This window comes from Castor canadensis, chromosome 6 (genome assembly GCF_047511655.1).
Source record: "Castor canadensis chromosome 6, mCasCan1.hap1v2, whole genome shotgun sequence".
Lineage (NCBI taxonomy): Eukaryota > Metazoa > Chordata > Mammalia > Rodentia > Castoridae > Castor > Castor canadensis.
Window position 1 is genome coordinate 45682050 of NC_133391.1, and position 12438 is coordinate 45694487.

At 43.6% G+C, this 12438-nt stretch overlaps 1 protein-coding gene across 4 annotated transcripts in view; it reads left to right on the top strand.

Moving 5' to 3' along the window:
• Positions 1–12438, top strand: part of Tgfbr3 (transforming growth factor beta receptor 3) — a 193436-nt gene that overhangs the window by 134058 nt on the left and 46940 nt on the right. For all 4 annotated transcript variants that reach the window (XM_074076496.1, XM_020158353.2, XM_074076495.1 and 1 more), the window contains one exon: positions 9344–9527. In XM_074076496.1, coding sequence (XP_073932597.1) covers positions 9344–9527 — 184 coding nt within the window. The remainder of the gene's footprint in view (positions 1–9343; positions 9528–12438) is intronic.

Here is a 12438-nt window from a genome sequence, read left to right on the forward strand (position 1 = left end):
TTTCTTATACTAAGTCTTCAAACTCTGGGTTGTATTTTATAACACAGGTCAGTTCAGCTAGCAGCATGTCAGGTGCTTCGTGGTGACAGGTGCCCAGTGGATAGATGTAGGGCAAAGATAGCCTTCCAGAAGCCTCTGGCAGATTTGGGATGGACTGTGGCATTATTGTCATTCTCTACTACTCTGAATATGACCTTAGAATCTTCCTTAGCACAGAACCTTAGGCAGGCATTGCTGATTAACTGGACTTCAAGATTCAATCTGTTAAATATTTACTGATGTCTTATTCTGCACCCACTACTGTCCAGGTGGGTGGGATATACCAGGCACTTCTGCACCCACTACTGTCCAGGTGGGTGGGATATACCAGGCACTTCTGCACCCACTGCTATCCAGGTGGGTGGGATATACCAGGCACTTCTGCACCCACTGCTATCCAGGTGGGTGGGATATACCAGGCACTTCTGCACCCACTGCTATCCAGGTGGGTGGGATATACCAGGCACAAAGCAAATGAAGCTTCCAGTCGTGGAGGAGCTCGTGTTCTAGTGGGAGGAGATGGGCAGTGAGCATCATAAGTATGTGTATGATATTTTAGAAGGTGATGGGCACTGCAGAAATAAAATGTAAAGAAGGATTGTGGGAACCAGAAGTACTATAGTGAGGGCTGGGTGGCTGCATTGTCCTTTTCATAGGCCCCGTTGAGAAGGTAACATTTGCGAAGACAAGAAGGAGGTGAGGTGAAATTGTAGATGTAATTGCCACCTGTGATCTAGAGTGGCCTGAATGTTCATGGAGACTGTTCACCTGGGAGCATTCATTTGTGGATAGGAGTCAAGGAGGTATGGTGCTCTCTGCAGCAAAGCTCCTCTCCTCCTCCTCACAGAAGACCAAGCCAACTTGGGAGAGGCCCAGAGAGATTGTGATGCAACCACCAGGCCTGTGAGTCAGCTGATGTGCTAAGATAGTGCTCACAAGAAGAGGCTGATTCCCAGGAAAATGCCATACCCATTAGCGAGGACTCAGTCACTTCACTTGGGTGCGAGATCCACCTCAAGGCTTCTGTCACTCTACTTAGGACTCTGAGCATTAAAGCTTAAACACAGGTGTGGAAACAAAAGGGCTGCTTGCCTCTTGCTTTTTTTCATGCACTTTTGGACGAGGTTGTTGAATCTGATCCAGAAAAAATAATAAACTTGGCTCTCATCGCCTAGCTGTAAGTTCTTGTAATAAAACTCCTAGCTCTGGCAGATAGAATAATGTTCTGCTCTTTAAAAAAAAAAAAAAAAAAAAAGTCTGGTAGCAAACCAGAATTTAATATATAAATGTTGTGCCTGGTTCAAGCAGGGGAAGAACATTAGGTGGGAAGGGGGCTCTGGTGCATCTCAGCATCCCAGGATTTTAGTCTATGAAGTGCACCATGGGTGCCCTGCAAGTAGGCTCTTGTAAGGAGTGGGATCCTTGGAGCTCAGGGCTCTGTTCATTCCCACAGGAAGACATTTGTCATGTCAGGGAATGTCAGAGGATTGAGTTTTAATTAGCAAGCAGGAGAAAAGTTCAGTGGACAGTGGGGGGAGACACAAAACTACTAAATATGCTTTTTTTATTGGCTTTTTGTGAGAGTTACTAGGTGAAAAATCAAATTGTTAGCTTTAAAGCCCAGCTGAGAACTCATTTCCTGGGCATGAAGGGAAGGAAGGAGTTTTGGGAATGAAACCATTATGGCAAATCCTTTCCTATAAGTAACAGCACTGAGCTCTCATTCAACAAGCAATTGTTGGCCCCCTGCTTTGTGCTACGCATTGTGCCAAGTGAAGAGTTGAGAATGGGCATGTTTACCTCCTTGGCTCTCAGGTGTTACGTTTTGTCACGTGAAGGTGGCAGGTATGCTGATAAACCCAGGCAGTTCATGGAGAGAGGGAATGTACTAAAGGTATGGAGAAGACCGAAGACAGCTCTATCCTGAGGCGGGCAAGGAGCCTGGAAGGCTTCACCCAGGAAGGAGTTAATTCATCAGGTGAGCAAGGCACAATAGAGTGGTCCAAGGATGACAAGGGGAGCAGGATGTAAAAAGACCCAGGAGTGTGTAGCCACTTTTGGTTCCATTTGGCAACTGGTGTGAAATGGGGGTGGGCAGAGATCCCCTTTGGCCACATACCGCGTGAAGATGCTTAGTGGCTCTTTGACTGTGTTAACTATTTTGGGGGAGAAGGGGAGTCCTGTGGTTTGAAGTCAGGGAGGCCCTTGTGCTTGCTAAGTGGCGCTGTACCACTTGAGCCACACCTCCACCCTCTGTTACTTTTCAGAAAGATTTCCCAGGTGTCAGTGTGGAGGATGGATAGAGGGATATATGGAGCAGAATTAGTTACTGTAACAGGTGTTTCTTTGTTTTGTTTTGTTTTTAAGGCAGAAGGGCAAGCAATGGGGTAGTAGCATGGCAAGGACCCAGGACTAAAATATAGGATGGGAGATTGAATAAAATAGCCTTGGAAAATTTCTGCCATTTTACCCAAATATAAAATTGTATTATTAACCTTCTATTTGTTTAAACAATTCCACACTCACTCATTGTGACATAGTAAGCAATATACATATTTAGGCTCTGTCCCCATTTCCCAGCATACATCTCCTAAAACTTTTGGCATCTCTATAATAATTAGCGTTTCTGTGCTAATGAGATGTCTGGTAGCTGGGGGCTCCTGGATGCAGCAGGATGGGAACTGGTTGCCAAGGGAACCGACCATGTGATTAGTTGGAACTTTCAGCCCATCTTCTACCTCTGGGGAAGGAAATAGAGCTAGAGATCGGCTTAGTTATGATGGTCAATGAATTAATTCGATCTGACCCACTTGAAGAAGCCTCCATAAAAATCCCTAAAGGAGGATTGAGGGTTTGGCTTAAGCTGTACAGCACCTGTCTAGCAAACACAAGGCTTTGAGTTCAAACCCCAGTACTGCCAAAGAGAGAGAGAGAGAGAGAGAGAGAGAGAGGGTAGGGTTGGGAGAGCTTTCTGGGTTGGTAAACCTGGGGAGGTGCTGGGAGGGAGAGGTCCTGTTTGGGGTCAGAAGTCCCTCCCTTTCCTCCATTACTTGCTACCTGAAGGTTGGCAACCAGGAAGGAAGGAAAAATCAGATGGTTGTTCCTGAGATGTTTTCTTTCTAATTAACAGCTAAATGTAAGCAAAGTGCTTCCCTGAATTTTGTCAGCCATTCTATCAAATAAGTGACCTGAGGAGAGGGTTTAGCATATCTCTGATTTGTAACATATCAGTCAGAAGCACAGGTGACAACCTGGTCTTGCTATTAGCATCTGAAGTGGGGTCAGTCTGGGGGACTGATCCCTTCCCCTGTGGGCTCCGATGCTCTCTAGGTAAATAGTACCAGAGTCACAATGAATTATGTGACACCAGCTACTGTCTAGTCAGTTGGAAAAACACTCACTCTATAGGTGATGCCAGAGGTGAACTGTTGAGAGTGGTATGAACTTAGAGAAAAACAGGTTGTTTTTCCCTAAATACTCATATAATTTTTTCCCTTGCAGTACTAACTGCACCGCTTCATATTAGAAGGGCATTCCCTCTATTTTTTTTTATATCCTGTCCTCTTCCACAAACCTTCACCCAGGCCAGAGTCTAATCAGGGCTGCACACCATGAAAATGAAAGCAGAGTGTGGAGTGCTTGCTGAAGAGTTGAGGAGTGACAGACATGGCATGTCTGCTTTGGCAGGATGCTTGGCAGGTCCTAGCATGTGCCTTTGTCATGGTGAGGACAGTTGCATAGGGTCACTTTGTTGGTAGGTGAACAACCTGGGGCCTCACAGGAGTGTGCAGAGCACCTGTGAGGCACAGACTTCAGTCTTGTCTTCTTTAACTTCTTAGGAATTTAGATAAAGTATAGAAGGCATTCATGGGAAACTTAGTTATTTGCAGCTCACAGAATGAGGATTTTTACATGGTCTCACATACTTGAAATCCAGGTCTAAAGAATAATTTGAATTTAAAGAATCATTGGTATAAGGGAAGAAAGAAAGAGTCTTGCCATGATAAAACAAAGAATTGTAGGCTTAGGTACCATCATCTCTACCACCATAGGCCATCAGGCAGAATTCTGTCTTGTTCAGGGAGGGTCACCCTTTTCTTCCATTCAGTCCTTCAACTAATTGAATGAGTCCACATGGGGAGAGCAATCTTCTTGATCTAAAAGTTAATTTCACCTTTTAAAAAAAATCCTCAAAAAATGCCCAGAATAGTGTTTGACCAAATATCTGGGCACTCTGTGACCCAGTCAAGTTGGTGTCCAAAATTACCTATCACAGTACATTTGTCAGATCATATGTGGAGACCCTGAATTTTGTCCTAGTACCATGTTTTGGAAACTGTGCTGGTGAAGATCTGACAACTAGAGAGGAGTTGAAGAAACTGGGGGTGTTTTCCTGATGAATGAACACATTATAAAGTTCCAATGACATCTTCAAATATTTGAAGGCTTGTCTCACGGAAGGATGAGGAATTCTCCCTCTGATGGTCATGACTCAGACTAGTGGATAGAAGGTGAATATGATTCATAGAAATAAGAAGAGAAACTTCTGTCTTGGGAGCCAGGGAGGCCTTCTTTCTAGAAGGTTCAAACAGAAGACTGCTGTGGCCAGGCATCAGATGTCTTATGCTGTGGTCAGCTGACTGTAGCCTTGGGTAGGCCATCAGTCTCTCGGCTTTCTTCCTCCCTACTGTGGAAGCCATAATAGTCTACCTCACTGGTGCTGAAGATCAAATGGAAGTAACACCTGAACAATAGCTTCTAATACTCTGTGGGGGCTGGGAGAGGCCTTTGGGTAGCCCAGAGAGCTGGCAGTAGGGAGAATCATGCTGACTAACCCCTTGCTGAAGCAGGAAATTTCCACTGGCCTGCAGTCAGGGACACCTTGCTACCCCTGGCAGCTTTGCTTTCTTCTTATTGGAATGTGCCTGAGGAGTGGCAGTAATTCTCTTTCCAGATTCCTCAGTCCTGAGTGTATAAACCTTATTGCTGCTGCCCTAAGAGAAGACGCACTTGGGCAGGGTTGATGGTGCATGGGGCATGGGGGAGGGGCATCAGGCTCATCACAATAGTTCAGGATACATTCCGAAGTTGCTCCTGATTTCTTCTCTTATTTACATTGTCCCCTTCCTTGTCTCTGGAATGCACTAATGTGATATAGTCTTCTTTCCGTCTGAAAAAAATGTACTCTTTGTATAATGTATTTAAGTCCCAGGGTTACATTTTATGGCTATACTGTGGACAAGGACACAGCAGCAGAACATTAGGGATCCTTGCTACACACCCAGCACTGTGCTGGCAGTGGGACAAAGGCCTCTGCACTGCTGTAGGGTTTGTTTTTTTCCTTTCAGTAACAAGCTTGATAAAAATGCCTTTTTTAGTACAAATAGTTTTCAGTGAAAAGATTTTACTGTGAGGCCAAAGTCAGAGAGCGAGGTAATGGTAGTTGAGTGAGCAGCTGAGGTCCCAAAAGTTGCCTGTAGTGTTAAGCGGGAAGATAGCTCACAAGCTTTTCATGTGTGGCCAATGTCAAAACAAGGTCCAAGCTAGACTTTCCATGCTGGTTTTGCTTACAGCTGGCATCAAGACACTCAGAAGATGTCATTACCACACTTGATAGCACTCTGTGGTGCCTATTACATAGTGGTGGGTGGTTAATGGTCACTATTGTGAAATAGTTTGTGCCCAGTTTATTAATAATTAGTTCTGGGCTTCCCAAGCCAGTACACAACAGAAAGGCCTCCTTGTTCTTCATTAAGAACTAGACAGCCTGATTTGTATCATAGGAAATGCTGTCAGTTTGGGGAAGCCAGCAGGTGCTTGTGTGGTAAAACGCTTAGGCATTACATGGTCATCTTTGCCTCTTTTCCTTGGTGTGAGCTGCCAGCGTGTAGAGCAGGACTTCTCAGGTCTGCATTGTTGATATTCTGGATAATTCTTTGCTGTGGGGGCTTCCATTTGCATTGTAGGATGTTTTACATCATCTCTGGCCTCTTGAGATGCTAGCAGCTTCTCCTTCTGGTTATGATAAATGTATACAGATGGGCAGTACTGGGGTCTGAATTCAGGGCCTTTACGACTTGAACCGCATCCCAACCCTCAAAAATATTGCCAAATGTCTCTGCAGGAACAAAAATCACCTCTACACCACTGGTGTTGAGGGTGCTATCGGGTGCCCCTGCTCGAGCAGTGCCCTTCATGCTGTGGATCACTCAGTACTCGTAAGGCAGGGATTCTCAAACATAGTATCAGCATAAAGCTTTAAAAAAAATTCTGATGCCTATCTCAAAAGAAGAAATTCAAATGGCCAAAAACCACATGAAAAAATGCTCACCATCTCTGGCCATAAAGGAATTGCAAATCACAAAGCACACTAAGATTCCACCTCACCCCTGTTAGAATAGCCATCATTAGCAACACCACTAACAACAGGTGTTGGTGAGGATGTGGGGAAAAAGGAACCCTCTTACCCTGCTGATGGAATGCAAACTAGTGCAACCACTCTGGAAAAAAATTTGGAGGCTTCTTAAAAATCTAAACATAGGTCTGCCATATGATCCAGCAATACCACTCTTGGGGATATACCCAAAGGAATGTGACTTAGTTTACTCCAGAGGCACCTGCACACCCATGTTTATTGAAGCACTATTCACAATAGCCAAGTTATGGAAACAGCCAAGATGCCCCACTGCTGATGAATGGATCAAGAAAATGTGGTATTTATACACAATAGAATTTTACTCAGCCATGAAGAAGAATGAAATCTTATCATCTGCAAGTAAATGGGTGGAACTGGAGAACATCATTCTGAGTGAGGTTAGCCAGCCTCAGAAAACCAAAAATCGTATGTTCTCCCTCATATGTGGACTTTAGATCTAGGGCAAATACAGCAATGTGGTTGAACTTGGGTCACATGATAAGGGGAGAGCACATATGAGAGATATGGGGATAAGTAAGAAACCCAAAACATGAAAGTTTTGGGTTTCATGCACTGCATGAGGAACTAATACAGAAACCTTAAAGTGACAGAGGTCAACATGAGAAGGGGATCAGCAACCAGTGTAAAGATCAGTTAGAGATGAATCAACCTGGGTTGTAACACATTTGTACATGGAAGCAATGCTAAGAATCTTTCTGTATAGCTATCCTTAACTCAACTAGCAAAAACGCTTTGTCTTTCTTGTTATTGTTTATACTTTCTCTTCAACAAAATTAGAGATAAGGGCAGAACAGATTCTGCCTGGAAGCGAGGTGGGGTGAGGGGTAGTGGGGAGAAATGACCCAAATAATGTATGAACATATGAATAAATGAATAAAAAAAAATTCTGATGCCTAGGCCTCACCATCCCACGCCCCATTTCTAACTGGTCTGGGATATAGCCTAGGAAGGTGACTCCAGTTTCATTCATACGATACTAGTCATGGAATCAATTCAGTGGAACAATCATTTGCCAGGAATTAAGACTACATGTGCTGGGGTGGTGGCGTTCTTCTATAATCTCGGCAATCAGGAGGCTAAGGCAAGAGGATTGTAAATTGGAGGCCAGCCTGGGCTACATAGTGAGATGAGATCCTGTCTTTAAAAAACAAAAAAATATGCACGTGTAATTGAATAGAAAACATTAATGTCTAGTGCAAAAAACAAACAAAAAATATGCACGTGTAGTTGAATAGAAAACATTAATGTCTAGTGCAATAGTTGGGTAAGTACGTGTGTGTGTGTGTCTGTGTGTGTGTGTGTCTGTACGTGTATGTGTGTGTGTGTGTATATATGTGTGTGTGTATGTATGTGTGTATGTGTGTGTCCGTGTATGTGTGTGTGTCTGTGTATGTGTGTGCGTGTGTGTGTGTATGTGTGTGTCTGTGTATGTGTGTGTGTCTGTGTATGTGTCTCTGTGTGTGTCTGTGTATGTGTGTGTGTGTCTGTGTGTGTGTGTGTGTGTGTGTGTGTGTGTGTTTGAAAATGCTGCTCTAAGTGGTAGAAGAGCCATTAGCAAAATCTCTACCCTCAACTTGCCTTCTGGTCTGGTCACTTCTAACCCCTTCAGAAGATGCTTGCTTTTTTGTCAAGAATAGATAGTTAATGTGAAATTTTAATTAAGGACATTTGTAGTTCCCTGGCTTGTGAGCCTTATTGCCACATACTGAGTTTTCACCTAGACATTGATAAAATCAGCTATTTTATAGATGCTAGCCAATGGCATGCAGGTTTTTACCAGTAACTAAGTTTAATATATGTGTTAATTATTTATACGCGATGCTTGTGCTGGGTTGCAATTGTCTAACTACATCCAGCCGTCATGTGGCACTTGCTTAGATCGTCCTGCAAGTTTTATTCGGATCACTTTACAACCTTTTGACTTAAGTATTGTGGAGATTTGGGAGTCTTACAAAATAAACTGTTATACATGCTCATCTCACTGCTATGGAATAGGGGAATGTAGCAGAAGATTGGCAACTTTTGACCATTCTTTTTATCTCAGTACTCAGGAGAACATAAATCGAAAGGGCTGTCACTCTGTCCCTGTTGTGGTGACTCTGTCAGCAACTGTTGTGACTATGGTAGGAGATCTGAAAGTCATGTTCAGTTGCTAGCAAGACTTTGGGATCACTTGCCCTGATCATGAAGTCCATTATTACTCATGAGCACACTCATCAACATTTCCCACACATTACAGTCAGTCAACTCTTGGTACCCTTGGGGGATAGGTTCAGGGACCACCCCTACCCAGGATACCAAAATCCATGGATGCTCAAGTCCCTATAAAATGGTGTAATATTTGCATATAACCTCCACACATCCTCCTACACACTTTAAATCATCTCTAGATTACTTATAATACCCAACACAGTGTAAATGCTATGTAAATCATGTTACACTGTATTGTTTAGGGGATAATGACAAGGGGGTAAAATCAGTACATGTTCAGGACAGGTACAGTTCTTTTCCCCAAATAATTTCAATGCGTAATAAGTTGAGTTCACAGATGTGGAGTCAGCATAAATGGAAGGTCAACAGTACTTGGAATGTTGGCCTTTAATGTTGACATATACAAAACAGCAATGATAATTCTGATTACTCACAATACAGTCTTTTATCACAAAGTTCTCTCAGAGTTCAAGGGGACATCCTGCATGGGTACTTTTGCCATTATCTGGGAAAACTAAGTTTAGGATTATTTTTTGAGTCAGCTGCTGAATGAAGCTCATCTGCTTGAATTAGGAAAGGAAGAGACCAATTGGTGTTGAGTAACCCATTAGTGGTCTGTCAGGTGACATGTTAAATATGTGATTCTGTTTTCTCTAGGTGTCTGAAGGTTCTATGGTCCAGTTTCCATCAGGAAACTTTTCCTTGACAGCAAAAACAGAAGAAAGGAACTTCCCCCATGGCAATGAACATCTGTTAAATTGGGCCCGAAAGGAATATGGAGCAGTTACTTCATTCACCGAACTCAAAATAGCAAGAAACATCTATATTAAAGTAGGAGAAGGTAAATCTTCAATGACATCAGCGAATGAATGATTTATGGCAGTCAACTGTTTACTTTTCTGAGATCAGGTGTTTAAGGCAAGGAATCATAAGATTCCAGAATGCTGGAGGTGGCAAGGACCTGGGACCATTGGGTCTCTCCTATTTCCCTTTCCACTTGTTTCCTTTGCAGAAATGGCCCTTGTGATGCCCAAGTGAGAGACAGGGAGTAATGTGGCTGAGAGGGAGGTTGTTGTGTGGGATTTAGGTGCATGGATATCAGAAGAAAGGTGGAGGGCCATAAGCTGGTGGGGTGGGGAAGGTGGTGATAGCTGAGACAGTGGAGCAGGGCTTGGTAGGGTGTGTCTACATGTAGGACTTCTTCTTACCTGTCCTTCTGCAAACTTTTGAACTCAGTACCAGAGTATAGTGTTGAGAAATTAGTTAAATTTTGGACAATAGCAGAGTGAAAGTGCTATATTAAAATATAGATTTAATACTAATGCCTGGTATAAGGACAAGATATTGGAGAAAGGAACTGTATGGCCTTAATAAGAGACTGCTCATTTTAATTTCCTTGCCTTGCAGAGGGATATAAATATATGATGACTCAATTTTGGGAACCTATTTTTTTATTTTAATTAACTTTTCATTCTTTTCAGTTGAGTGTATTTTAGAACCCCATAAGCAAATGAGTCCTCACTAGTCGGGTGATTATGTGAACACTGTGTTTCAGATTTTAAACATTCAGTTCTTTCTGTTGAATTCTTCAGCACTTTCTGCCTCTACAGACAGTGTGGCAGGGAAGGGAAGGTTGTTGAATGCTTGATGTGAACTTTTTTTGGGGACTGGACTGTTTTAAAGTATGCATGAGACAGGTCCAGAAAAGGGGGACGCAGAAGTCATTGTCAGTGTGTGCTAATATACAGCCCTCGTCAGTGGCTTTCAAGTGCACCCCACCTAACCCATAGTGACCCCAGGAGGCAGTCATTGGGTCTGCCATTCTACAGAGGGCTTAGTGGAGGACCGGGTGAACTTGCCAGAATCACCATGACTAGCAAGTGGCAAAGTCAGATCTCAAACCCAGGTTTTTGACTCTCGATTCTAATGCTGGTGGCCTGGAGCTGTACTTTGAGACTCAGCCAAATGTGCATAATCTGAAAATGAAGATGGGTTGCTGGATGGAAAGGTTTGGTTCAGGATGAGAGGAAGGGTTTTAAATGCAGGTTGTGTTCAAAAGGTCTAAATTTGTTACTAGACTCTTAGGATAGCTAATACTAAAAGTCAGGTCCCATTGAGACAAAATGAAAAATCTCTGTTAATGATGAGTCTGAGGCCAAGTCAATGCTGTGCACGTCTGGAACAGAATTGTAGTGCATCAAACTTACCCCTGGGAATTCGTTAGAGTAAGAAAATGGGAGGTAGTAACATTTAGAATGTTGGGCCCTGTTCCCTTGGCAGTCACCTGCCCTGTGAGCAAAGTGGTAAGTCACATAAGTGAGCTACACACTGGGTGGGGAAAGTGAACTTAAAGACCTGATGTCCAGCCTGGTGAAAACTAGATGACTCCATAATAACACCTCTGAAGCCCCTGAAACTTGACTCCAGCCACCATGTATAGGAGCAATTGTTGCGGGAAATTAGAAGCTGAGATACAGGACACTGAGGCAGTTTAGCAGGAAGCAACGTTTTATTGTGCCAGCACAGACCCGGCAGGCTGGTGTCCAAAGGCTGAGCCCCGAGAACAAAGGGGTCTCACCTTATATCCCTTACAAACAGGTTACAGAAAAAAAGCAAGGTCTAATCCATATATGGTTATATTAATTCTATATGCTACTTTACCCTAGAGCTACATAACCTTTTCCCCTCCCCAGAGTTACAAGGCCTTCCCCCATTCAGATTTGTCAGGTTTTATCTCTCTGCTATGCCATCTCTACCTCCCTGCTACTTTCTCAGGACTCAAGCCTAGTCTGTTTTCTTTTGATCCTCCTCCCTGCTACACAATTAGGGAAAGCAAGGCTCCTTGGGTAGGCTGGTGGACCACAGAAACCTTGGATCAGACTCTACTGAGCTAGCCTCTTCCTCTGGCTTCCCAGAATCTGACCTGTCTACTTTCCTTGGACCCAGGGTCTCCAGGGCAGGAGCTTGAACTCCAGTGGTTCTCAAAGTGTGACTTGCACCCCAGTAGGATAAGCAACACCTAGTTATGTGTTAGAAGTGTCATTTCTGAGGCCCACCTCAGGTCAAATGAATCAGAAACTCTGGGGTGGGATGAGCAATTGATGTCTTTATGGGATCTCCAGGTGATCACAGTGTTCACTCACATTTGAGAGCTGCTTGAACCTGTCTACATAGAGCAGAAGAACCGAGAGCATTGCTTCTGCTCTTCATAACTGTGGGCCTCAAACAACACACATTTGCTACCAGAGCTTCAGTCTCCAGTGAGGCACTTGCATTATTCCCAGGCTCATGCCTTCTCTGAGTGTATCCTTCTGGATCCTGCTTGGAAAAACTTGCCAGGTTTCTACCTGGCAAGAGGGATCTCCCTCTGTAGTTTTCTTTCTGCTTAGTATTTGGTGGTGTTTTATTTGCAGTGCTGGGGATTGAACCCAGGGCCTTGTGTATGCTAGGCAATGCCATATCACTGAGCACATATCACCCCAAGGCCTTAGTTTTTTGAAACAGGATCTTATTATGTAGCTCAGGTTGGCCTCAAACTTGTGAGGCTCCCCCAAGTGCTGGGATTACACTTGGCCACCTCACTTGGCCTTCGTATGAGTTTTTATGCCAGGTAATATGTAGAAAGTCATTTGGGGTTTTAAAAAAACTTAAGCATTCAACAACAAAAATGATCTGCTTATTTAGCTCAGTGACAATGGCATTGGGGCCAGAACTCCTAGTAACAGCAACTTTGAACAATTAAACCTTTCCTA